The 27,571-nt window shown below is 54.0% G+C and overlaps 1 protein-coding gene and 1 non-coding gene across 2 annotated transcripts; both read right to left on the reverse strand.

Annotated features, from left to right (window-relative positions):
• Positions 1-4,070: 4,070 nt before the first annotated feature.
• Positions 4,071-27,219, reverse strand: LOC130031881 (bone morphogenetic protein 8A-like). The gene is made up of 7 exons (XM_056123424.1): positions 26,886-27,219; positions 12,259-12,448; positions 11,708-11,856; positions 6,459-6,653; positions 5,796-5,875; positions 5,228-5,338; positions 4,071-4,220 (listed from the first exon to the last, which is right to left on the reverse strand). The coding sequence occupies exons 1-7, from the start codon at positions 27,217-27,219 to the stop codon at positions 4,071-4,073; spliced, it is 1,209 nt and encodes a 402-aa protein (XP_055979399.1).
• LOC130032232 (small nucleolar RNA SNORA15) lies at positions 15,172-15,309 on the reverse strand. Its single transcript, XR_008793782.1, has one exon. It is a non-coding gene; the product is annotated as a small nucleolar RNA SNORA15 (small nucleolar RNA).
• Positions 27,220-27,571: the final 352 nt, after the last annotated feature.

Raw genomic sequence — 27,571 nt, forward strand, 5'->3', positions numbered from 1 at the left:
CTTTCTCTAAAGGGTCTGCTCTGCAGTTGTGGAGGCTGGCAGGTGTGAGGCATGCAGGGACAACCACAGACTAGAGTCTCAGGAACATTTCAGATTGGACTTCAAATGTGGAGCCACCTGAGTAACCTCAATCTTCTCTCTCCTGAGGTCCTCAGAGGATCAGGTCCACATTGTGGAGAGTAATCTTGACTCCCAGGTCTCCTGACTTAAAATGTTAATCACATCTGAAAAATCCTCATGGCAGTATTAAGACTGGTATTTGGCCAAAATCAATGCTGTGGCCCATCCAGAATAACACATAAACCAACCCTCCCAAAAGCCTAAATTACTTGCTTCAGAGAGAGTTTGCTGGGCACTGTGGCCAGTGGATCCCTCCCTATGGGTTGGGTTCCTCAGACCATCCAGAATCCACTGGACTGGGCTTTCATCCTGAGTTGAAGCATCTGGGCATGCTCCTGGCAGGCATGTGGGCATCTGGCTCCTGTGTGCTAAACTGACTCTCAGCCCTGACTCAGCACCGTCTGCTGCATGTGGGGTGTATTTTCTGGATGTACCCCATGGTGACTCCTGAACTTCCTGGAACTCCCCAAAAAGATCCTCCTGCAAAGCGCAGGCCCTATCTGTGCCCACCCCAGGTCACTCATAGTGTTAGAGCAGGCTTTAGTGTGATCACAGCAGTGATACAAGGGAGTGTTTCTTTGTCAATTTGTATTTTTCTTCGTTTCGTTTTAAAATTTATTTTTGGGGTGGCCACACTCAGTAGTATTCAAAGGCTACTCCTGACTCTGTGCTCAGGGATCACTCTTGGCATAGCTGGGGTTTTAGGGGGAGACCATATTTGATGCTAGGCAAAGAACAGGGGTCAGTGGGATGCAAGGCAAACACCATGCCCACTGTCCTATCTCTAGCACGCCACAGTGCTTGTACAGTGCCCAAGAAAGGGTGTGTATCAGGGAGGTACCTGGTGTAGCCGGTCTCCCAGGAGGGCCCACAGCTGTGACATGGCCTTGTCTCTTTCAACTCTTCCCAGACGCTTTTAGAGGGTGAGGCCAACAGTCGGGTCACAGAGCTCAGTGGGTCTGGAGTCACTGGGTGCCATGGCCCCTCCCAGTGCTTGACCAGAGTGTTATCTCACTGTGCCCACAAGGCTCAGGTGACATGGCTGCAAAGGTTGCCCGGGATGGCGTGGCAGAACTGGGATTGACCTGTCTCCTCCTGGTCACCGTGGAGTGACCAGGAGGTTTACTGCTGTCACTTGTCTATAGCAGAGGTCTCCTGCCTGGGGGGAAGATGGGTCACATGATCAGTTTTCACCTAGGCACAAAGTACTGTCTTCCAGGCAGGGGTTGGGGGCTGCAGAACCTGGGAGTCACCTACAGCTTGCTCTAAAGGGTCAGCTCAGCTCAGAGCCCACGTGACCTGCTGCTCTGGAGACTGACACTGTGGGGCCTTTGTCACTGCCTCCACCTTCCCACTGCTCCAACACCAGGACTAAGAAGGTGGGGCGGGATTTGGCTGACATGTTGCTTCACTGACGCTTAGGGCTGGTCCCCACCCACACTGGCCTTTCACAGAATGTCTGCTGGGATGTCCTCACAGCCTGCCTGCAGCCACACTGCCAGTCCAGCCCCAGTGGTTCTCAGCAACCTCCTCTGAAGGGCTATAGGACCTGCTTTTCATTTGTGAAAAAGCCATATAGAATCCAGGGGAGATCAAAGGAGAGCTGTGTTTCAAAAAAAATATTTATTAATAGGGAAATTTTCACCGTATCAGGTGGGGAAAGCACATCAAGCAATTTATATAGTATAGTATGATACCAGTTCTGTGTAAACAGCTATATGTATGTCCTAAGAAAAACGCCTAGTCCACCGATTAAAAGTGCAGCTGAATATGGGACTCAGTATGGTTTGAACTGTTTGTTTTCAAACTTTCCTTACAGACTGCTTCCCCCTCCACACACACACCCCATTTTTTGTTTTGGGGTTATACCTGGTATACTTGGAGTTCCTCCAGGCAGCGCTGGGGGACCTGGTTCTCCTGTACACACTCAGCCAGTCAGCTACCTCTCTGGCCCCCAAACTGCATTCTTTATGTAATAAATGAAAAGTACATTTCTTGGAAGTGTTTGCATAAGACCTTTCCCCTAGGAAAGCCCAGAATAGGGCACTCCCATTTTAAAGAGCCTGAGGAGGTATTTAGTGTAGCACCCTCAGGAGCCTCTTTCTGAGGACAGGACAAAGGGGACATAGGACCCAACCCCACCTCCCACAGTATCAGGCACTGGACTTGGGCCTTTAAAACAGGTAAGCTGCAGCTCCCCTCAGGTTGCACTGAGTAGATGTGTTAGAAAAATGCCAGGCTCTGCAGTAAACCATCACCCCCAAACACAATTCTGAGAGAAGGCTGTTGGAGAAGCGTAGACAGGGCCTCAAATTAGCAAATTCACTTCAGATATGCCACTGGGAACTGTTGAACACATGCATGCCAGACACAGACTGGAAAAAAAAAAGACCAGGGAGGTGATGCCAAGGGCTGGAGCACCTGCTTTACGTGTGAGCGCCCTGGGTTCCATTCCCAGTCCGCAGTCCCCCAAGCACTGCCGAGTGTGCCTCTCCCAAAAAATTACTTGTTATGTTGACTGGCTGGTTTAAACACTAAAATTGCCTCAAGGATTACCGGTAGTGTTGGGAAAAGAACTGTCAGGAAGTAATGGCAGCTCCAGTTAATGATGGCATCCGGAGCCCCGAGTGTGGGGTCATGCAGCTCAGAGAGAAAAAGGGTCAGCTGACAGATTTCTTAGCTGAAGGCCCACTGAAAGTCAAAAGTCGAATGCCTTCAAGTGTCAGACAGGAAAATGAGGCCTAAAGGAAGAGGTGTCCCGCCAGCCAGGCATCCTAAAGGTCAGCACAGACCACCTCCTGGGTCCCCGACCCCACTGCCAGCTGTGGGCTCTAGAGCAGGAATCTAGAGAGAAACCCTCGTCCAGCTGTGGGTGGGGACTGACTAATGATGCAGCAGTTCAAGGCTCAGGCAGCTTGACTCTGTCGACAGCAGGTGATGACGCTTCTCAGGTCAGGAATCCAGAAACACTCCGGCCACTGCCAGCACTCCGGAGAGTAGAGGTTGGTGTGAAGCCCCCGCCCTGATGGGCTAATTACTATTAGTCACTCCCCGACAGGGCCTCCCCCGAGGGTCCCGAGGCTGACAGGCCCCCAAGGATCAGGACGGGGCTTCTCAGCACACAGGGTGACACCTATTTGGTGACCAATCTGCTTTTCAGCAACATCTGGACACAGCAGGTGCTGCCAGCCAGTCCTCCACCCACATGTGGCCATGCTCAGACAGATGGATGACTCCTTAGTGTGACAGATGGCAGCTGTCACCGACTCTGACCTGTTGGCAGTGGCTTCCTGGAGTTCAGGCTGAGCCTTTCGAAACCTGACGGCGTCTGGAGGAGCGACGTGGTAGATGACTGAACATGTATGTGGGTGGGAAGTGATGACCTCGCTGGCCCATCCAGTGCCTCAGCGGGCAGCAGCCCTGGGGTGGGTGAATGAAGACTCTGAAGGAGACAACTGGAACCGCCTGCTTCACAGCACAGGCGGGTCAAGGCAGGAGACCGGGAAAGAGCAGGGCTGGGCCCCCAGACTGAAAGGGTGATTGTTCAGCTGCCCCTGGATTCCCCCACACGCATAATCGTGGCCAGTTCAGTAATTCAGATCTACAATATAACATACCTGAGGGCAAGGCCAGGCTCCTTCGCTAGGTGCACAGGCCACCCCCTTTGCTCCTGAGAGGGGCAGGCAGCTGGAGCCACACACTTATCCACACGCAGGGGAACCATGGCTAGTTTTCAGATCAGGTGCCTCAGAGCCTGGGCCATCAATCACAGCTCCGCTGACTTGTGCCAGCCCCAAAGACCTGGCCCTTGACTCCCTCAGGCTGCAGCGGGGCAAGCAGGACCCAGACAGTTAGCGTTTGACTCTCTCCATGCCAACCTGCCTGGGTCTGCCTGCATCTGAGGGACCAGAGGGGGGTTCTGATCTGGCGAGGGGTGGCAGCAGGGGACCTCAGTGGCAGCCACAGGCCCTGACCACCATATTGCGGTGCTTGCGCAGGATGACGTTGTTGCTGCTGTCATAGTAGAGCACGGAGGTGGCGCTCAGCTTGGTGGGGGCACAGCATGCCTTGGGGACCACGTCTGGCTTCATCAGGTGCACCTGATGGAGGCAGAGGCCTGAGCCTGGGGCCAAGCCCAGACCTCCTGGTGTCCGCCACCCTCCATTGTCCTTTCTTGGTGGTACTACAGCCCAGGGCACGGAAGGGCTACACTGCTCCCCTGTAGACCACCTTGAGGGTGCCCAGCACCTGATGCCCTGTGGCTGCACCTTTTCCTTCCACCCCTGGAGACCCCAAGAGGTCTCTGCTTTTCTCTGTGCCCACCACATCCCTTGTCCACATTGGCTGTGTCTGGGCTGTCTGCCCCCACCCTGATGAACCTGTCGGTGGCAGGGAGCAGTGGGGAGTCCTGGATGCCAAGCGTGTTGGATACTGGATTTCTGAGGGATTCTGCCCCCTAGAGTACCCCCCGAGGTGAGGATCACGGGCAGACAGGGTTGCTGAGGGATACAAGCAGGGAGACAGAACAGGGATTGAGGGCAGAGTCCTATCGCTTCTCCAACTTACTGGGACCCACCCAAAAGTGATTGTGAGGCCAGGGTTGGGGGGCATATGGTCTGCCTGGCACACACAGAAGCCTGACGGAATGGCTCATACAGCACCACAGAGGCTCCCCCTGAAACCACAGGGATCTGCTGTTCACAGTGACTGCAGAGTCCCCCACATGAGGACCAGGGGACTGCACACCCCCTCCCTCGGCCCCCATCCCTTCCCTGGTATAGACACTTTGGGAACATGAGCCTGGCCTTGGTTTTGAGCATTCAGACCTGCTCATAATCATCCCAAGACCTGTGAGCTAGACTCTGCTCACCCTCTCCCTCCAATCAGCACCCATCCCTGCTGGTCCAGAACCCACCCAGCTGGCCCCTGTCCTAGGTCGTGTCTGTGTGTTTGAATACAGGGAGTCTATACAGCTTGGTCTCATGGGGACCAGATGGGACAGGTGGGCTGGAAATCCATGACCGCACAGGAAGGAGCCCCTCTGAGGAGGCTTTCGGAGATGCGAGTGTGCCCCTTCCTTCCTGGTGTGGTGGGCGCAGGTACTAACCAGGGACTGCAGGATGGCGTGGTTGGTGGCGTTCATGCAGGAGTCCAGCGGAAAGGCGCATTCCCCCTCACAGTAGTAGGCCGAGTAGCCCTGGGGGGCGATGACCCAGTCCTGAGGAGTGGGAAGAGGTGAGTCCCACCATGGGGCCCTCAGAGCTGCCCCACCCACCATTACCATGGATGTAGCCTCAGCCCTGGACCAGTGTCCCTCAGGGTCTGGGTCCCAGTAGACTCTCAGGAGCAGGGCTGGGCCTGCTCTTTCTTGTCACCTTCAGTGCCCTCCCCCCCCCCCCCCCCCGTCACCTGTTCCTGCAGTGGCAGTGCATGCCCAAATTCCTGCTGCCCCCTTCACTCCTGGCAGCCCCGACATAACTGAGTCAGGGTGGCTCTGTTCTCATCATGAAAGCAACATAAAAACAGATGAAAAGACCTATGAGCTCCCCAACCTTACTCCCTGGAGAGGCTCAGAAACTCATGGGATGACCTTTGAGAAAATGAGACGCCCTCCCCTCCCCCTGGAGAGGCCCTGTGACCCATGGGGTGAGGAAAGAGGCATGCAGGGAGCTCACCAGCCAGCCGAGATCCTGGAAGCTGACATAGAGCTCGTGCCGTCGGCAGACCTGCCGGCCACCAGAGCGTGGGGTACCATCTGCAGGGACAGGTGCAGGGTCTTTGTGGGGCATGGGGCAGGGGCCCTGACAGGCATACTTGTCCAGTGAGTGGGTGGTGGGTTAAAAACCAATGGGGTGTCCACCCTGCGGCTCTGCAGGGCCCTCACCTCACAGCCTCGGAGTAGCCCCACACCTAGCCCCCCCCTGAGTTCCAGGGACCCCCACATCCAGTGGCTCCTCCTTCCCTCTGGAGGAACCTCCTGACACCCCCTCTCCTGTCACCCCCTCCCACAACTCCAGGGGTCCCCATGAGGCAACAGGGCCAACTCTGGGAGGAGAGAGAGGAGGTGGGTCAGGTTCCACCTGTGGGGTCACCTCTGAATGAAGGGGCTCAGGCAGATGTGGACAGAGCCCAGGGCTGTAGGGTGGCATTGGCCCAAGACAGTTGCTGTGTGTGACAGAGATGAGAAAGGCCTGAAGCCTGGGGAAAACGGACAAGTGGGATCCTGGAGGGAGCTCGGGCAGAGTGGTGGCTGGGGACCCCCTGAGAGTTAGGGGGCCTGTGGTCGTCACCTGTTCTCGGTCCCCTGACCCGCCCAACCTCCCCAGCTGGAGCCTCACCAAAGATCCCCGGGAGTCGGCTGAGGTGTGGCAGCTCGTTGGTTTTCTTCAGGGGCCTCCTCTTCAGGGGCCGTGGTGCTCGAGGGGCTCTGACGGGGTTGGGGGTCGCCCTGAAGAAGGTGACCATGAAGGGCTGTTGGGAGTGTGGTGCCCGGCGGCCCAGCAGACCGGCCAGACCAGGATCCACGCTGCGACCTGAGATGAGAGACAGTGGTCACTCAAAGTGGCCCTGCATGTGGACAGGGCAGGGACTTTGGCTGGCGTGAACAGGAGCAGGAGGGCCAGGACCTGAGTAACCCCCTGAACCTCAGTTTCACCATCTGAGGGGAGCTCACATGCAGCTCCAGCCCCTGGGCAGCAGGTCTGGAGGAACAGGAGTCAGGGTGACTGTTGGGGACACCTGAATGCCAAGTGTGCATCCCAATGGCTCCCAAGTCTTTATGCTTGTCCCTGAGACATGGGGGTCCAGTATGGCCCCACCACCCTGCCAGGGACTTTTAGGGTCTCCAGACTGAGACCTGAGTTCTGCCTGCTGGCTGGAGCAACTGCAGGGCTGAGTAGAGCTGCTCTGGGGCAGCCCCAGGAAGGGGGCCCCAGGTGTCCTCTGATGTTCACAGTTATGACCAGGCTCAGCAGCAGAGACACCGACCAGTATCCAAGAGTGCAGGTCTGCCAGGTAGGTCTCATTCTAGAGCCCAAGTTCCTGCCACGAGGCTGTGTGTGTGTGTGTGTGTGTGTGTGTGGTTAAAAACTGGGGACTTTGGAGTCAGAGATAGTACAGTGGTGAAGGCGCTTGCCTTGCATGTAGCCAACCCAGGTTTGATCCCCAGCACCCCATAGGGTCTCCTGAACACCTCGAAGAGTAATTCCTGAGTTCAGAGCCAGGAGTAAGCCCTGAGCACCGCTGGGTATGCACAGGGGTGCAGCTCAGTGGGAGAGCACTTGCCTTACACGTAAAAGGAAGACCTGGTTCAAACACTGGAAAGGGGAAGATAAAAAGAAAGTCAGATGGAATAACCACTAGCACCCTTGGGAGGTGCCAGCTGGAGGTGTGCAGTTTATCTGCCTAGATTTGACCCCATCTCCACTTCCAGACTGAGCAGGCCATGAAAAGCAGGTGAATAAGCTACCAATAAAACTTCTTAACCCAGGCTGGAGCGATAGCACGGCAGGTAGGGCATTTGCCTTGCATGCTGCCTACCTGGGTTCTATTCCCAGCATCCCATATAGTTTTCTGAGCACCACCAGGAGTAATTCCTGAGTGCAGAGCCAGGAGTAACCCCTGAGAATCGCCGGGTGTGACCCTAAAAGCCAAAAAGGAAAAGAAAAGAAAAGAAAAAATTCCTAACCCCTTTTGTTCTAAATGACGTACCACTTTTTTAGTTGTTGAGGCAGTATTATAACTGTATTTATCTGAAGCAAATTTTTTAAGCACTGCATTGCAGCACTGTCCTCCCATTGTTCATCAATTTGCTCGAGTAGGCACCAGTAATATCTCCATTGTGAGACTTCTTTTTACTGTTTTTGGCATATCAGATATGCCACGGGGAGCTTGCAAGGCTCTGCCGTGCAGGCGGGATACTCTTGGTAGCTTGCAGGGCTCTCTGAGAGGGATGGAGGGATCGAACCTGGGTCAGCCGCATGCAAGGGAAACGCCCTACCCGCTGTGCTATCGCTCCAGGATGTATTAAAGTGAATGTGATTTAGGAGAGTGATCAGGAAGCACTGAGAAGATGAAAAGGAGAAGAGGGTTTCACAGACACAGACGTCATGGACGGCTTCGCAGAGCTGAGCTTTAGGGAGGCACTGGGTGCAGCGAGTCCTTTCCTAGAACCTCAGGAGTTCAAACCAGAAGCCACAGAACTGGGACTGACTAGTGCTGCTTCTGCTAATGGAAAACGTCTGCATCTGGGGATAAGAAAAAATAATATTCTTAAATCCTTTCCACCATTCTTCTGTGTCATTTTCATTTGGGGGGGGGTGGTAATTTTTGGTTTTTGGAGGTGACCCCCAGCAGTGCTAGCACTCCTGAATCTGTGCTCAGAGATCAATCCTGGCTCAGGGGACCATTTGGTGTGTCTAATCCAGGTCTGCCTTTATGCAAGGCAAGCACCCTACCCACTATACTATCTCGCCAATCCCTTCTGGGGTAAAAGTTTTACATAGTCTATACGGTGTACAGGTGTACATGTGTATTCAGTTTCCTCCACGGGTCTAAGCTCCATTACACAGTACAGGTCAAGAGCGTTGCCAGCTCCACCCAGTCCAGCTGTGCCTTAGGCTGGGCCCATGAGCCACTGCTAACAACTAATCAACCCAGAGACCAACCTTTGACCACTGACAACACAAGCCACTGGGCTGGTCCCATCAGGGTTCCACTCGGGAACACCCTGAGAGGGAGCTGACAGGGAAGGAGGCCCAGAGACAAGTCACTGGGAGAGTCTTGTCATAAGGAAGCAGCAGAACCACGAGGACTCATGGGCACCTGAGCAGAGGGAAAGGCCAGCATCCCCGGAGGACAAGGCAGTGGTGACCGAGGGATAGGAATGAGGCTAAGATGGAATTCTAGGGACTCCAGTGAAAATACATGGCCCGCAAGCAAGTTTTCCTTCCAAGTTAGGGCGCTACTTGCTGTGTGGGCCCGAGGTTCATTGACATGGCGCTTATGAATTTTTACAGAGGTTTTTTTTTTTCTTTTTGGATTACACCCAGCGATGCACAGGGGTTACTTCTGGTTCATGCACTCAGAAATTACTCCTGGCTATGTTTGGGGGGCCACATGGGATGGTGGGAATCCAAGTCGGGTTGAGCTGCATGTAAGGCAAACGCCCTGCCTGCTGTGCTATCACTCCAGCCCCTCTGTTTTTTTTTTTCTGCCAAACAGAGGGAAGAGACCCTTACTATCAGAAGAGCCCCAGGACAGCCCCCACCTACATCCCAGGTCCTGCTGAGCACACCAGAGTTAGATGGGGGTAATGGCACCATTAGGCGGGGTCAGACCTCCCTGCATCTCTCCGAGGATCCGCATTCCTCACACCTAAGAAGTTCCCTGCCCAGGAAAATGAGCTCAGAGTCCAAAAGCATTTTTCTCTTGTTCAGTTAGGATGCTGGCAATTGCCACAGAAGCAACAAAAGACAAAGGCGGGGTCTGCTATTGCTTCAAATTCCCCTCTATTGAGACTGACCTTAATCATTGTCCCTAGCAGGGCTCTGGTATGGGTGATGGGAATTGATTCTAAGCAGAACTCTCAGCTTCTTTCTCTGGACAGACCTAAACTTGAACCTCATAAAAACAAAGTTCCCTTTCTGTTTTTCACCCATACAGCACTGACACTCAACCTGGTCAGCAGATGAGGGACAAGGTGCCCTGGGTCCTTCCTCATGCCCTGCACAGCCAGGCCCCCTCAAAATCCCATCCACCTCAGCCCTCTGCCCAAGCAACTCAAAAGCAACCTTTTCAGCAATTGTTTAGTCCTGCACTGTTTCCCAATGCACTGCGTGTTTCTTCAAGATATGGGGTTCACTGGGTTTCAGCAGTGCTCCACAGAGACTACCACTCTGGGCCTGGGGCTGGACCCAAATGCATAGCGCCCCCATTCCTTTCATCTCTCTGGGGAGTATCTAGTTGGCAGGTCACCTGTCGGGCTCCTAGGATGGTGAGGTTGAGGTGGCCCCTCAAATGAGTCATCGATGGGGAAATGCCAGCCCCAGGAAAATGGGGGTGCTCTGCTTATGTCAGCTGAAGTCTGCATCCACCTCTTGTCTTGGGGAACCACCTGGACTCCAGCTTTCCCAGTCCCTGCTGGCCATCAGAGGGACTCGGTGCCCAGGTGGACACCTCTGTCCTCAAATTCAAGAGCTGCTGAATAGGGATGTATGGACTCCTCACATCAGTCCTAGATGGCAAACACAGAGTTTTTGCCTGCTCTCCCAGGAGTCAAGCATGGGCATTTCCCTTGCAGCCTGGATCCGGGAGCACAGAAATCAGGATGCTTCCGGGGCACCAGTCCTGCAGAAACTCCTGCTGCATCTGTGATGCCTCCTGCGGGGTCGCCATTCACCATTTTCACAGAAGTAAAATCCCAACAGTGGTGCCTGGCAACTCCCTTACCCTGGGGGCACACCTTATGGCCTTTGACTGCCTCCTTCCCAACCAGGTCAGTGCCCAGGAGGTAAAAGACTAGTACTCAGGTCCTTGATTTGCTGACCAGGGGATGGGTGACAGGGAGCCTTGGGGCATCAGATACTACTCAGGGCTCCAGTCACAGGCACCTTTTTCCCACGGCACAACAGGGATGAGGGAATGTACTGGATGCTAGGCCAGCAGCACAGCCACAATTTTCTGCCCCATGTCCTGTGACCTGGGCTAATCTCACACTCAGTCTTGGGCAGTTCCCTTGTCAGATTCTCTGATCCCCACAGGACCCCCAAACAAGCTGGCATCCCTAATAGGTGTCTTTCTCTGCCTCCCTGCTCTCCCTGAAGGCATGTCACAGGTACCCGCAGGGGTGATGCTTCCACAGTTGCCCCCTGGTGCTAGCCATCAAAGGCCTGAGCTTCCTCCTTCTGGCTTCAGTGCCTATCTCCTGTGCCTGCCCTGGGCCCCTGCCTCTACAGGTACCAAGGCAGGAAGGGCACCCTCTCGGGGTCATGCCAGCGGGGATCCAGATCTTCTCCATGCCCAAGGGACAACCCAGCTCCACCTCCAGGCCTGAGAGGGGTGAAGATGATGGGTCGAGTCCACCATGGGCTGTGCTTGGCTCCCAGACAAGGCACCTTTGATCCTCGATTCTTGCTTTGCTGCCTCACTGCCTGGGATAAAGGGGGCTCCCTCCCGTCCCCCACTCACCCACAGAATGAGTGAATGCTCAAATCCTCATTCTACAGAGACATTTAGAGATTGGCTAGTAAGGAGCTGTCCAGGGCTCCAGGAGAAGCTGCAGAGTTGGGGTCTCTGAACCACAGCCAATGGGGACACTTCCCTCCTGCCCCACATGGAAGGTTCCTTTCGAGACAAGCTGCTTTCTCCTGTTTCTTGAGGAGAGAAACAAGACATTTCTCTTGTGAATGTTGTGAGTCTCAAGTTTGTTCTATGGGACAGGAGGGAAATCCCTGGAAAGGCCTCTGTGCTTTCTGCCTGACCCTCTGAGTCCCAGAGTGGGAGAGTCACCACCGCTGGCGACGGGGCTCCAGTTGAAAGTGCTGCAAGGCCCAGGGAAGCCCTGGTGACCTCCCAGCCCTGCTCTTACCATCCTCCGTCTCCACAAAGACGCGGAGTCCCAGGTCCTGGTTGCGGGTCAGCAGCCAGCGGTCACTGGCTGCTGTCACGTCCAACACCAGCCAGCCCTCGTCCCCAGCTTGGAGCGTCTGAAGATCCAAAAACAACAAGTCAGACTCCCTGTGGACATGAAAGAACAATTAACGGGGGCTGAGGGTGGCACCGCTGCCCACTTCCAGTGCACCAAGGATGGGTTGAGGGGGGGCGGTCTTTGCCTCCCTGGCTCTGGGTGGGACCCTTCATGGGCCCGTCTCACTCTACCCACAGTGCCTGCAACTCTACCCTGTACCACCCCAAGCCCCGTGCTCTCCCTGGAAATGAGTGCTGAGTCTATACATAGAGGGATGACTGCACCCATGTGCAGGTGGGGAAACTGAGACTCAAGCTCAACACTGACCAAGGTCCCATGGCCAGGACAGAGGCTGGGCCTCTCCTTGTAAGTCCTCAGCCAAGTGTCTATCATCCCCGAAGTGGGCACCTGGGCGCTCCCCTGTCCCCCAGGAAATGCCACCAGACGGGCACCTGTTGGACTGCTCCCTGACCACCTCGAACATGCTGACGTGGAGGGTCTGGTTGAGTGGACGGGAGCTGGGCAGCTTGTAGATCCGGAACTCAGCGGCTGTGACTGCCTCCCCTGCCGGGATCTGGGTCATGTCAAAGAGGAACTCCTTCCAGTGGGGCTCCTGCTGGCCCAGGGGACGGTCACGCTCCACTGAAAGGCAAAGTGGGGTTACTCAGGGGGTGCTGGGCTCAAGCTTGGGTGGGCAGAGTTAGGGGAACCTGGGGTTCCAGACAGGATGGGTGGACCACCCTCTTCTGGGGTATGGACACAGCCCTAAGCTGTCTTGGGGGGTCAGGGGACGCCTCAAGACTGTGCAGTGGGGCAGGCAGGAGGTCCCAGCTCAGGGCAGGTGCCAGCTAGGGCAGCTTCCTTCTGGCCCCTCAGCCCCTCACCCAGCCTGCCCCCACTTGGACCCCTATGCTCTGGGACCCAGAGGTGAGGCCTCAGGGCAGACCCTGCCTGGGGTGGACAGTGGGGGGATGGGGACCATGAACTGCAGCTGACACTGCAGCCCAGTCCTGAGGGTGATAGAGAATCTGCCACGATGTCCAGGAAGAAGGTCCCTGCAGAGAAGGGGCCAGCATGAGCAAGGGCCTAGAACTCTGGCGCAGGTGGTGCAGGCAGGGAACCCAAACATAACATGCTGCAAGGCTGTTGGGGCTCGTGGGAAGGAAGGAGAAAGGTAGGATCTGAGCAGGCTTCCTGCAGGAGAGGACATCTGGGCTGGCCTTGAAGGATGGGGCAGAGTCTTGGGGGTGAAGGAGCACGAAGGAGTTCTGGGGAAAGGGCACATCACCCACAGATGTGGGGCTCAGGGTGTGCTGAGTCTGGGTGAAACTGCTCTAAGGAGCCTGGGTTCTAGCCCATGGTACGGGTCCCGGGTAAATGGGGGCAGTGAAGCAAAGCCTGGGGGAGGGAGGGCACAAAGGCTGGTGGGGGCACCTGAGGTGGGGCCCAGAGGTGGGGGGTGCTGACAGTCAGGGCGGAGACCTTGGTAGTAAGCTCAATCCCACATTTTCCCGCTGCCCGGAAATGCCCGGGACAGTCTATTTCGGGCGCTCACTTGGCCTCCTGTCCCTTTCACACACTGAAAATCTCTGTTTCCAGAAAGCAGGGGCGGGGGCCACCCAGCGCCTTCCCCCAAGCCCAGCACTGAGATTTTAATGACAGGTCTGAGTCTTTAAAAAAAAATTCCCTCTCTGGCAATTCCTTCTCTGGCCACTGGGCTTTGTGACCTCAAGTCACCAGGCTGGTGGCAGGGCCGGATGTGGGGAGCACTTCCTGCCTTGTGGTGACAAGGTTGAGGGACAGCCGGGCACAGCTGTGTGTCGCAGGCTGCAAGCAGGCAGGGATGTGCTCTCCATGCACAGACCAGGGAGAGGGAGCAAAGACCCCATGTGACAGGGGCTCAGCAAAGGCCTGTCCCCAGAACCTGGCTGTTTTCCAGGCTACCCAAAGCAGCTGGGGTGGGGTCCACTCCCTGGCAGGGAGGGAATATCTACATAGCTGTCCCCTCCCCCATCTCTCCTGCAGCTCTGGTGACAGTCTCATGACTCAGGGTGGGCTGGTCCCTGTTAGGTGGCTGCGTGGCACCCCTGCTCTGGCATGAGCCAGGTCCAGCTATGGACTGTCACCAGGGGTGGCTCAGAGAGAGGCCAGGAGGCTCAGAATTACTGTTCCACCAACAGACAACTCATCTGTGGAAAGACAGGTGATGTGTCCTGGGGGCTCCCTGGGAAATCTGTCTGCAGGGTGGATATCCATGTCCTCTGGAATCAGAGACAGAGGGAAGCCCAAACCTGCCTGCTCTGCCCCTCTGTCCCTGACCTGGGGACTGCCAACTCCTAACTTCCATCCTGTGACACCCATCCAGGGTGCCCATATAGGGATGAGCCCAGCCTGGCTACTTGCCACCCGTACTGGAAAATGATTTTTCTCTGAAAATTTTATGTCCTCTGAGTCACGGAACTGGACAAAGAAAGGCACTTCTTTCTCTGACGGCCGTGGGACCTGAGAGAGACCTCCTGATAGTGTGCAGCTCTCTCTGACCTGTTGCTTTGAGTTCGGAGAGCTCTTTCCCAGCCTGAAGGCTCCGAGGAAGTAGCTTCTGCCACCTCTTTCTCCCATGTTCGCTGTGCAGACTAAGCTTGCTTTGCCAGTGAGGCAGCTTGAAGCAGCCAAGAGCTCTGAGCAGTGACCTAGGCCCTCATGTGCTTCCCTCCCAGCCTGCCTCCTCTTCTGAGGCTTCAGAGAGGAAACTGCCCAGCTCTGTCAATGGGCAGGCAGTAGTCGGTTATATGGTTATTATGCAGGAATGTGGGATGAGCCTGACTTGCTGTCTCCCAACCTGTGATACCATCAGAAGGCCAAGGAGACCAGGGGATGGAGCAGAGGGGAGAGTGATGAACCTTTTCCCAAAATAAACGTGTTGACTAGCCCATCGCTTATTAGTTCAGTTTATAAATAATTCAGTTGGGGTGGTAGCAAACCCAGGAGTACTCAGGGTTTACTTCTGGCCCCACACTCAGAGATTTCTTGTGATGTTCAGGGGACCATAGGTGGTGCCAGGGACTGAACCAAGTGAACTGTGTGTAAGCAAGCACCTCATTCCCTTAAACTATCAGTATATACCCAACAGTTCAGGTGAGTTTTTTTTTGGAGTGGGGAGATAAGGGGGTGTTGGGCCACACTCTGCAGGGCTCAAGGCTTACTCCTGCTCTGCGGTCAGGGGTCACTCTTGGTGGGACTTGGGGAACCATATGGGAGTGCCGGGATAGAACCCAGATCGGCAGTGTGCAAAGCAATTGCCAGGCTTGCTGTACTGTCTCTCGGATTCCAACAGTTCAGTTGTGATTTTTTTTAAAATTTCACTTATTTGTAGCCACTTTTAATAATGATATGTCATGAGAAAGCAGCATACCATCAAAAGCCATTTCAAAGGAAAGCTTTACTTTTGCATGGTGTACGGCTTTGAAAAATAATTATAAAAAGAACATAGTATTCACCCATGCTTCAACAGTTCAGATTTTAAAAAACAAATCACATTCTTGGTTTTGTCTTTTTTTGTTTGTTTTTGTGATCAAATCCAGGGCACCAGACATGCAAGGCAAGCAGGCCTCTACCACTGAGCTACTTCTCCCGAGACACAGTTCTCTGTTCTGGGCATTGAGGTACAGCAGTGAAAAAGTGGAGTCAGCACTTTTCACACAGGAGTTAAACTATAATGGAGGAGAAAGAAACAGAACAGGCGTGTAATGTCGTTTCTATTATAAGTAAGGCAGAGTGGATTATGGACTCAAGAATAATGCAGAGAAGAAATGGATATGCTCTTCAGAGGGTACACAGTTTGGTCTGTGGGAAGGAAATAGATAAGAGTCAACAAGACATTCTCACATGTTGCTGGTAGCAATGCTTTGGATAGCATCTGGCACTATCCTTTTGAAATACCCTGGCACAATTAAATGCAAACTTATCTTTGAATACAAAAATCCCGAAGACACACCGGCAAACATATGAAAAGATATGCACCAAGCCAATCACTGGGAACAGGGGCAGACCAGGCTACCTCACAATTCAACTGGCACCTAGAATTTTATTTTCCATACAATTATAAAAGCTGCCCAAAATGTTCAAACTCTGAACCTGTTTGGGGGAAACAGCAAATGAATTAGTTTTTCAAACAGCCTTCTTGTGGCTTCCGGAACAATTAATAATCAGGATTCATCAAGTCTGCTAACAGGATTTTAGTTCTCCAGCCCATGACAAAACCAACTCTGGATGCCCATCTGCAGGGAGGGCCCGCTGTGGGCTCAGGGCGCCTCCAGGCCAGCCAGCCCAGTCTCTGACTTCAACTTCCAGTTGTCACGCACTGTACCCACCGCCCCACACCAGCCAGGCCTCAGCTCTTAGTCTGCCAGACAATCAAGTTAGTCTTACTGAGATTTAAGGTCAGAGTGGCTGCAAAGAGAAGAGAACTTTCTGGCAGTTCTGAGGGTCTTTCCTGCCCTCAGACCCTTCCCAGTTAACCCCCAGCCCATATGGCGCCTCAGTTGGACTCTGTTTCAGGCTGGCCCATTCTCGGGTCTCCTGGACCTTCTGGCAGATGGCTTCATTCCCCAGACTCTCCTCAAAGCCGCTCTCTCCTGGATTATCCCCTTCTACCATGTCTAAGGCTACTTCCCTCAGCCCAGCTCCCTACCCTCTTACCCTATCCAGACCAGCTTGGTGGTCCCTCATTTCCTGGCCAGAGTTCATGTCCCTGGCTCGCTTGTGCAAGAGGATGGTGAACAATGTGAAGGCAATAATATGAGGGGAACATGGAAACTTCCAGTGGCCTGACCAAGCCCCTTGTACTTGAAGGACCCAGAAAGAAAGCCCATATTCCTTCCCCTCTCATTAGGACAGCCCTTGGGGTCCAGCATCATCACTTCCCTGGAGGGGCAACTCTGTTGCTCCGGAAATGGCTCCCCTATCACAGCAGGTCCCCCCAGAAGGCACCCTATTTCCCCTCTCCTTGGCCTGTTCCCTGCGGGGCTGGGGGGTGAAGGGGAAGTCAGGCTGCCCCAAGGCCCGGAGGGGGAACAGGCTGTGCCTGTCTGGCTGGTCCTGCCAGTGACCAAGGCACTCAGGCAGAGGGAGGCTCACCACCTTTGACCTAAAACCAGACCCTATGCGGCCCCTGGAGGAGGCGCAGCCCCATCACCTACTGAGCCTGCACCCTGAAGGGCTCCCCCACCCCGAAATCCCAGTGCTGCCCAGGGCCCCAGGCTTCCTCTCTGAGGTATCTTTAGTCCATTCTCATCAGGAACTTTTTCAAGAGCTGTTTCCATAAATGACTCTGTACTCATGATTACCGGGCTGGGCCCAGACGCTTCCACCCCCAAATTAAAGGGGAACACCCGCATGGTGTACCACATCAAGCCTCCAATGCCAAAAATAGACCCAAGGAGCTGTGAGTATGGATGGACTTAGCCTCAGTTCAGAGCCGGGGAGTCTTCCAGAAGGATGTGGTCAGGTGACACATCCCCACTGCCCCAGTAGTGGGTGGAGACTGGGTGGCCCTCCCCACCCTGCACCTCACCCCAACTTTTGATGGGAGCTGGACCAGAAGGGCAGAGACTTGCCAGGGTCATGTGTCAGGTTAAGGCCCTCTGTGGGGACTCTGAGTGGAAGCCCACAAGAAAGGAACAGCCTGAATGCACCTCAGGATGGTGGAACTAGGGCAGGGGTCACCGGTCTACAAAGTCCTCTTGTCACCTGGTGGCCTGAGGACCCTACTGAAGCCGCCTTCCTCTAGGCAGGATCTATGGGGGCTAGGACTGTGCCTACTATCAGCAGGAGGGACCAGCTAGCTTCTGTGACCGGGCCAGGCCCAGTATTCCTCTCTCTCCCTGCTTCCTGCTACTCCCAGCCTCCTCCACTCTGGTCCTCAACTGTCTGAGCACGGTCTGGGGGTTGGTGGGAGTTCGATGAAGACACAGATTTAGTCTCTGTTCATAGTTTCTGGGGAGAAGAAAAGAGGAACCAGATATGGTTCTCAATCAAAGTGGCAGAAACAACTAGAACCTTAAGAGAAATACACAACAATGAAGAGCCCTGGGGAGAAAAAATCAGAGAACACATCTAGTGGTGGAATTTGAATTTGAGTGTGGAAGCATTCTGACACGCAGGCACAGAGAAAGGCATAGAGCTGTTGGGCATTGTGCTAGGTGCCATGTCTGTGATTCCCACTAACATTTGCCCAACGGTACCACTAACGACTGCTACCTAATAAATCACCCCAAACACAGCAGCTTCAGACAACCACTTTCTATTTTACACAGTGTCTGATGGTCTGAAATCATGGCAGTTAGCTGGGTGGGGTGGCTCAGAACTCTCCTGAGCTAACAGTTAAGCTCTTAGCTGGAGCTGCCATGTTGAGGATTTGCAGGAACCAAAAGATCCACTTTGGAATATAAAGAAATATAGTGAGGGAACAACGAATGGTCAAAGTTATCAGAACTGGAGATTTTGTTTATAGTACTGAGCTTACTTTGGGGATGGGGGCCTGCGGACACTGGTGGAGGGAGGCAGACACTCTGGTGATGGGTGTGGTATCAGAATGATGCAAGCATCAAAAGTATAATTAATAGTATTATAAATACTGACACCTCAATAAAAATGGTAAAAATAACAAAAATAAAATAAACAGGGGCCAGAGAAATAGAACAAAGGTTAAGGCCCTTGCCTTGCATAAATTTGACCCAAACTCAATCCCCAATACCCCATTAGGTTCCTGGAGCCCTCCAGGAGTGACCCCTGAGTGCAGCTAGGGAAGCCCTGAGTACAAGTGAGCATGGACCCAAACCCTAAATAAATAAATAGTAAAAGATTCATTTCTAAGTTCAAGCAGATAGTTACTTCCGTTCCTCACCATGCATACCTCTGCACAGGGTTGTTCACACAGAACTTCCCTTATACTAGCAATCTGTATGTGAGGTGAGTGGAAGGGATGCTGGCAATAGAGATGAAGCTGTGGTATTTCAGAACCTTCTCTGGGAAGTGACATGTCTCACTATTATCATATTCTATTGGTCACACTGACCAGCGGGGGGAGGGAGTCAGAGTGAAAGGGAGTATTCACAAGGGGCCTGTGAACCTGTGAATGAGGCATGATTCATCCCCTCTGACAGAGACCATAACAAGGTCAGAGATGTGAATTGCCTTGCGGCAGACCAATCCCTGAAGCACCCAAGGTGATGTTCGTGTCTGCGAGTATCTTCTCCAGAGTCAGTATACTTTCTCTTCATCCATGATCTTGCAAAATTGGGCTATGTCAAGGTTCCAACTGTGTAGCTGAGTCGAACTAGACCATTGGCTGTTAAGACCTGGGCCAGAGGGACATGAGTGCTATTCTGCATGTAGGAACACACAGGGGCATCCCAACCAAACAGTGACACCTGGATTTTCACTTCAGTGGCTGAAGTCCCAAGAACACGTGAGAATATTTTTAATCTCCATGCCTCCCTTCCACCTGAACATGGCCTCTCTCCTCATTTCCTCTAATCCCTCCTTTTCCCCAAGGTCCAGCACACATGTTAGTTCCTCCAAGCCTTCTCTGTCCCCTAGCCAGGAGGAAATTGCCCCCTTTTCTTCTGACCTTGTTTGTCTCCCATAAAAGAGAGGGGCCTGATTTGTCATCATCTTTTTAATTTTGTTTAATTGATTGAGGTACTGTGATTTACTATATTGTTAATGATGATTCCCTGTGTATATAATTCCCACCACACCCATCCCTGGTTTGTTTTCTGAAGAAATGAACATTCATGGACTCTGCTGAGCAGCTGAATGGCCACCATCTCTTCCATTCTGTGACCATTTATATTAAGATCTCCCACTAACAATGAGGGGTCTTGGGCTCAGGCAGTGCCTTTATCAGGTGACAGGATAACCATGAAGAGGAATGGTGCCCAGGAGGAGCACAATAGGATTTATTCAGGAATGACCACAGACCACCCTGCTTCACTACCAGGTCTTTCAGCCTCAGTTTCTTTAGAACCATTTTTGTATGAGGAGCCCTAGACTTTTCAGAAACAGGACAAAGGGTCAACAGCTAAAAGAAATAACTTTCTGTTTCCGGTCCTGTCACAAACCAGCTGGCCTTGAACTAAAGAAAAATAAAAGCTTGGAGGTATGGTGCCGCCAGCAGGTCACTCTGTACCTGTGAGACGTGTGCATCAGCAGCCTGATGGCGCCTTCAGACTTCCAGATACCCCAAAATTGCTGCTGTGCCTTTGGCCAGACCCCAAAAACTTGGGGCAAAGTTTACCAAGAAAGTAAACGGCCAAAAGTTAGGTATGTGGGAGACACACCCACAAACCACCTCTGGCTCAGCTGTATAATTGGAGGCATGGCCTCTCTGGTTCCTGACTGAATTGCTTAATGGCCATGATCCCAGAGACTCAGAAACAAATCTCAAAACCCAGCGGCTTTTGGCAGAAATGCGTCTGGTCTCTGCAGTAGGTTACCGGTGCTGGGCCAACCCAGGTGGGAATAGGTTTCATGCCTTGGCCTGTTCCCCCCGGTGGCCCAGTGGCCGCCATCCTTCAGAGGCTACTGGACAGTCAGGTTTGGGCCCCCAGTGACGAGACGCACAGGGCCTCACGGGATGGGGGTGGAGCCGGTCCCGTCCTCCCCATCCCAACGAGACCCCAAGTCACGCCCATGAACGGCCTCTCTGGCTCCTGATCAAGCTGCTTAACAGCCATGATCCCCGAGACTCAGAAACAAATCTCGTAACCCAGTGGTTTTTGGCAGAAATGTGTCCGGACCCCACAGTATGTTACTGTCGCCAGGTCATCCCAGGGGGAAAGGGTGTTGTCCCTCCACCTGCTCCCCCTTGGCAGCTTGGTGGCTGTCATCCTCCAAAGGCCATTGGACAGTCAGGTCTGGACCCGCAGTGATGAAACTTGTTGGGCCTCACAGGATGGGGGTGGAGCCGGTCCTGGTCTCCCCGTTCCAATGAGACCCCAAGTCATCGCCCACGAACGGCCTTTCTGGCTCCTGATCAAGCGGCTCAATGGCCATGATCCCAGAGACTCAGGAGCAAATCTCAAAACCCAGTAGCTTTTGGCAGAAATCCCTCCAGATTTAAATGTTAAAATTTCGGAATCTCAAAATCACATGGCCCTACTGCAGCCACGCGACATCATATGTTATTCATAACCAGCAATAGAACACAAATTGTCTACTGTTGCCTTTTCAGCAGATCTGAGTGTTGGGGTGAAATCTCAAATAATAATGGTAGGTCTGGTGTCAAAATATTGAATGTGATCAAAGTAGAGAGAGAGTAATGTGGAAATCCCATCTGCCCCACAGGTAGGGAGAGGGTGTGGGATGGGGGTATACTGGGTTTTTGGTGGTGGAGAATGGGCACTGGTAAAGGTACGGGTGTTTCATTGTATGACCGAGACTTAGACCCGAAAGCTTTGTAACTGCTCTCACGGTGATTCAATAAATAAAATTATAAAAAATGAAAAAAAAAGTAAGGTGGAGTTCATGCACAATTCAATCATCTAATCAGTGGCTGAATAAATAGCAGTACTCCTACATAAAAATAAATAAAAAAAGGAAAAGCTTACATTTATTGAACACAATTTTAGCACATTATATGTAAACATTTAAGGTAGTCATCTTACAAGGGAAGAACTATTTCTCTCTCCCATTTGATAAGGAAACAAAGGCACAAAACATTAAATAATTTACATAAAAATACTGGGGCCAGGAATGCAGTTCAGCAGTAGACATGAGGCTTGCTTGCATGTGTGAGGCTCTGGGTTTGATCCCCCGCACCATGATATATAGACACACACACACACACACACACACACACACACACACGAGTCATAACATTGGTCAGGATTCCTGTGCCCCAGCCTCTGGGCGGGGAGGTTTCCTGGATATTAACTGAACCCAGAGGAACAGTGATGCAGTCACAACAAAGGCCTGGCCCACTCCATCTGCACAGGAGCTATGGGGCTGATACTCTTCAGAGTTGTCCCTCCCTGACAAAGGAAGGTTGGACATTTATGCTACACCCTGACAAACCAGCCACTGGATGTACAGCCTCCCTAGAGTGTACCTCCCTGGGACATGAAGCTTTCATGGGTTTAGTGATGGACTTAGCTATGACTCATACACCCGCCAGGCAGTGTAAAGAGTGACTTAATCCCAAAGACCAGATCTGGGAAGAACCATGGGATCTGTTACAAAAAGCACCAGTAAGTGGTGGAATATGGCTCTGGATGCTGGCAGCGTAATCCTAGAACTGTTCTTTGTTGCCTGTCTACAGGTTCCAAATGACTAGGAAAAGGTGCTATAGATAAATAAAGCAGGTGCTCTCTCATGAAACTGCCCGCCACTTAGAGAGAAGTGCAAGGTACTTGCTGTCTCATAAACATGCACTGTAAATGCCTTAACTGTTGCACTATGATGCAGGTATTACTCTGATTTTGAAGGTGAGAAGCGGGGAGGGAGCTGAGATGCAGAGGTTTGAGTAACCTGTTCAAGATCTCTCCATTGTTGATAGCAGACTCCCACCTTCCTCATAGCTGCAGTGATCCATTTTTATATTTTCCCAAATGGATCTGGCTAACACTTTTGGTCAGTCTAACACAGGTTGAGATTCAATTCCCTCCTCTGTCAACTGGGGCCAATAGTTCTTTTCTCCAGAAGGATGAGAAATTAGTGAGGAGATAGGGCCAGCCAGACAAGTCAACCCTCAAGAAGCTGACCTGAGGGAAAGGACCTACTTCAGCTCTTGAAAAGAGTTTGGAAGCCATCGATGAAATGAAAAGACAAGACAACCTACAGAAGAAGAGAAAATATTTCTCTCATAAGGGGGTAACATGCCAAACCTATAAGAAACACATATAACAAAAACAATAAGAAAAATTTCTATTTAAAATTCTGTAGAGGAACATAGTGGACATTTTCCCAGAGACAACACAGAAACAGTGAACAGGTATATGAAATGTTTCTCAACATCCCTACACATAGGGAAATGCAAATCAAAACCATCAAAACTATCACCTCACACATCTTGGAGTGACAATCATTGAAACTCAAGCAATAACCAATGCTTTTTTTTTTTTTTGTCACACCCGGCAATGCTCAGGGGTTACTCCTGGCTCATGTACTCAGGAATTACTCCTGGCGGTGCTCGGGGAACCATATGGGATGCTGGGAATCGAACCCGGGTAGGCCATGTTGGCTGCGTGCAAGGCAAACGCCTTACCCGCTGTGCTATTGCTCCAGCCCCGCAATAACCAATGTTGACAGAGGTGCAGAGAAAAGAGTTCATCATGGTGAACATGATGAGAAAAGCATCATGGTGCCGCGCACTGTTGGTGGGAATAGAAATTAGTGCAACCACTATGGAAAACAACATGAATAGCCCTCCAAAAAGTGAAAACTAAAACTACCATCTGATTCAGCAACCCCACTTGAGCGTGTACTAAGAGGAAATGAAAGCCTGAGAGCTACTCGTAAGTACTCCAGTGCTCGTTCACTGCAGCATTACTCACAACAGCCCAGATGCAGAAACAACCTGTGGACTGCTGAGGAACAGATAAAGAAGTGACAGATTACTCTGGGACTTTTACATATAAGGAAATATTACTCAGCCATGAGAAAGAAGGAAGTCCTGTTATTTGAGATATGTGGACAAACCTTGAGAACATTACGTAAATGAAGTATGCCAGGTACAAGACTACATAAAAACAAGCTGAGTGGCCCAAAAACAAAGAAAATCCCCTCAAGCTTTTATGATCGGCAAGAATTTATTGTTCAATGAGAGACAAAGTACCAAGGTAGTGAGCATGTGTGATGTATTTTGTAAAAGATAATATCACTGCTATTGCTACTTACTGTATTGACAAAATATAGGCTGGGGGGTGACTACATAGAAAGATTTTTAATGGTTTTCTGAGTTAGAAGGACTATTACTAAGGACTTCCAGACCATTCATATGTTTTTAGACATATGGTCTGAATTGTTTGTAATGACTCTATATGGTAGTAATTATCTACAATGAAAAAGCATTGTAAATGTACTGTGTGTGTGTGTGTGTGTGTGTGTGTGTCTACAGCCTGCCCGCCCAAGAGAGTGCACAATGCTAAAGATTCAACCCTTGGCCTCACATATGCAAGGAATATGCTCTACCACTGAGCCAGTGCCCTGGCCAACAAAGAGATATGTTTTTAATGAGATACTCAGTTTACAACACATATTCACCACAGTCTGATTCAGCGCTGCTCACTGCACCTAATGACAGGGCAGGCCCTAGGCTGAGGGAGAGGCAGCTTCGTGCACAGGGTGCAGGCAGGGAGACAGCCTGCAGTGTGGCCTGGAGAAAATCACCAGACTTCTCTAGGCCTCTGTTTAAAATGAAGCTGTTAAGGTACCCGGGAGATGAAAATGAAGAAGCACCTGAGGTTTGGGGCAAGTGCTCGCCCCCTCCCCACCCCCTGCCATCTCTACCCATGCCTGAATCTCCCCATGGTGTGGCACTGAGAATGGCTCCACTTACAGAGGAGGACGCTGGGGTCGGTGTGGGGACTGGAAAACCCCGAGCGCACTCAGAGAAGGCAGCGAAGTCCAGATGAGAATTCGGCCCATCCAGCTCAGAACCCCCATTGTGGCCACCACAGTCACTGCTGACAGCTGACTTGGCAGCTGTGTTTATTATTTGTGGGTCCCACCGGAAGTGCAGCGCCATGAGGGAGGGATGTGGCATACGTTGCGGTCAAAGTCCTGTCACTAGAATCATGTCTGGCACAAGCTATTAGTACCGAAGTCTGTGGATCATGTGACCTCCTGGGGGCTTGGGGCCCTGAGGTGAGGGACGAGTGGGAGAGGATGCCTCTCAGAGCCACAGCTAATGAACCAGAGTGATAGGACAGCAGCAGGGCACTTGCCTTGCACGTGGCCAACCCGGGTCCAATCCCTGGCACCCAATATAAGTTCCCAAGCCTGCCAGAAGTGATTCCTGAGTGCAGATCCAGGTGCAAGCACAGGTAACAGCCAGGACAGGCTCACCCTGTCCCACGAGAGAAACACTATTGTGTCCCTGTTCTGCCCAAGGGAAGGAAGTCAAGTGTCTGTGAGGCCGAGCGCCAGGCCAGGCAGGGCCAAGGGCTGTATCCAAGGCTCTGGCCTCCCTGCAGGCACCATCCTTCGGACAAAGCTGCTGAGCGAAGATCAAACTAAGAGGGAGGACCGCGGGGTCTGAGTCTGGGGTGGCTGCTCCGGAACCCCAGGAGGCCGAGGGGAGGCAGGGTGTGTAGGCACAGGTGTGGGAGCCTGGGCGTGGGCGCTGCTTCCCAGCGGCTCTGCTCTTAGACCCCACGGGGCTTCAGGGGCCTGGGCCTCCCAACAAGGAGCCGATCTGGGAGGCGTCTAACCCTGCATCCGCCCCGTAATCACCAGTTAAACTACTCAGCTGAAAGAGTCTTGGGAGCAATTAGTCCCTGGGACAGGGCCGCCGGCCCGCCCACTGCCTGGGCTTCCTCCGAACAAAGCAGTTTGTTGATCCCACAGCCACAGAGGCCCGAGACCCAAGGAAACACGCTCAGCCGGTGTGGGGAGAAGCTGGGACTTGGATGTGCCATTGGCCCTGGGCTGCCACCTAACCTTTCTGAGCCCACGAAAGGGGGCTGGGAAAACAGCTTTCACATGTGACCACATGGAAGAAATGAGGAATTACAAGGTTCTGGGTCTCCAGCGTTAGCTTTCAGCTGGAAAATTGGTGGAGACCCCTTCAGGAATCCTTTGAAAGTCTGTTTCTGGAATCTGCATGTGTTTAAGACACGTGGGGGTATGCCCACCAGGAACACTGAGGCTGGCCAGGAGCTGGGAGAAACGGGGGTCAGCAGGGAGCAGGTCAGGTTCACCCCACAGGATGATTGGATTATTGTCCAATCACAGCCCTGAGAATGCACCCAGGACCGTCCCCGTCCCCCCCCCCCCCGCCCCCCCTGCCTTTGACAAGGAGGGAGCAGAGGCTCAGAATGGGAATGGGAATGGGAATGGGACTCCCAGGCCAGAGCAGAGGTCACAGAGCCAGTCCACCGTGCAGAGGCCACAGGGCCAGTGCCAGGGAAAGAGACCACAGCTCCCTTCGCAGCTCCATGGGGCCCTATGTGCCTTGACCAGGGGCTTTGGGACAGCAGTATAAGGGGCCGGTGGTGATCCCCGGGGGTCCCTTCCATGAGTGACAGTTGGTACTGAGAACCTGGGATCTAGTCCTGAGCCTGGTCTGGGTTCCCAGGCACTGCGCAACCGCTGCCTCCTGCTGCCTGAGTTCCGGACTAGCCCCAACTCTGGGGTGGGGGCATAGGGTCTCCGTGACTGTCCCCTCTTCCTGCCCAGTGAGGAAGTGACGGCCAAGGACCCACAAACCTGCTGTGGCTCATCCTGTGTCGCTGCCACCCTCCCTGGCCACTCTCCCCACCTGGAAGCTGCCTCCTGCTGTGGGATGTGGCCTCCTGGAGCAGCGGATGGAGGGGCCACTGACACCACGAGGGTCCGAGCCGAGGCTGCTCTGCCCAGCAGTGACAGGGCTCCCGTAGGAGACGGGGACAGATGCGAGTCCTGGTGTCCGGGGCTGGGGAGGACTAAGACCGAAGGCTGCAGCCTCCCGACTCGGCCCCACAGTGCTCCTCACCTGCGAGAGCCGGAGTTGGGGGTCTGCCCCCACTGACTTCACAGGGGCACAGCCAGAGGCCGCCAAGGCTCCGGACTGCAGACCAGGGTCGGGGACAGCGCAGGGCAAAAGGCTCCGGGATCTGGAGTCCAGGTCGCGGGGAGGAGGGCTGGGCCCTGCGCGCAGACCCAAGCCGGCAGGGCCTGGACGCTGACCCGACGCTGAGCCGTGTCCTGCGCGCCGGGCCAGGGGTGACCCCTCGGCTCGGCTCCGGCCACCGCGGCGACGCGCCCCGGGCTGTCCCGCCCGCCCCGTCCGTCCACGGCGACAGCCCCGCGGCCCCGGTGCGCGGCGGCGCGTGTCCCCGCCCCCGCCGGCCCGCCGCCGCGCCCCCCGCGCACTCACCCATGTTCACGAAGCTCATGACCAGGTCGGCGCGGCCCAGGCGCCGCTCGAGGGGCCCGTCGCGGCCGCCGCCGCCGGCCATGGCGCGGTAGAGGTCCAGCATGAAGCGCGGCGCGGACGCGGGCAGCCGGGCGGCGGCGGGGGGCGCGCGGGGCCGGGGCCGCCCGGGCAGCCCGAGCACCGCCAGGATCTCGCGCTGCATGTCGCGGCGCTCGCGCGCGCCCAGACGGCGCGACGGGCCCCCGGGCGGGGGGCGCGGGCCGGGGCCGCCGCCGCCGCTCAGCGCGCACAGCGCCAGGCCCAGGAGCCAGAGCGGCCCGGGGCGCGCGGGCATGGCGGGCGGGCAGCGGCCGCCGCTCACCCGGCGCGCATCCGCCCGGGCTCGCCGGCCACGGGGCCCGGCCGCACCTGTCGCGGCTCCGCGGCTCGCGACGTCCCGGGACCCGCGGGCGCGGGCCGCTCCCACGGCTGTCGGGGCCGAGCGAGCTCCGGGGCTGGCGGGGCGGCGCGGCGGACCCGGCCGAGGGGGCGCCTCGACGTCTGGGAGGCGCGGCCCGGAGTGCGGCCGCCGGCGCGAGCCGCCCTCTGAGTGGCGCGTCCCTGGCCCCGCCCCCCGGGCCGACCAATGGGACGGCGGGGCGGGGCCAAGGCCCGGCCGCGACCCTCGAGGGGCCCGGGGCCGGTGC

The sequence above is a fragment of the Sorex fumeus genome, unplaced genomic scaffold (genome assembly GCF_029834395.1).
Source record: "Sorex fumeus unplaced genomic scaffold, SorFum_2.1 ptg000047l, whole genome shotgun sequence".
Taxonomy (NCBI): domain Eukaryota; kingdom Metazoa; phylum Chordata; class Mammalia; order Eulipotyphla; family Soricidae; genus Sorex; species Sorex fumeus.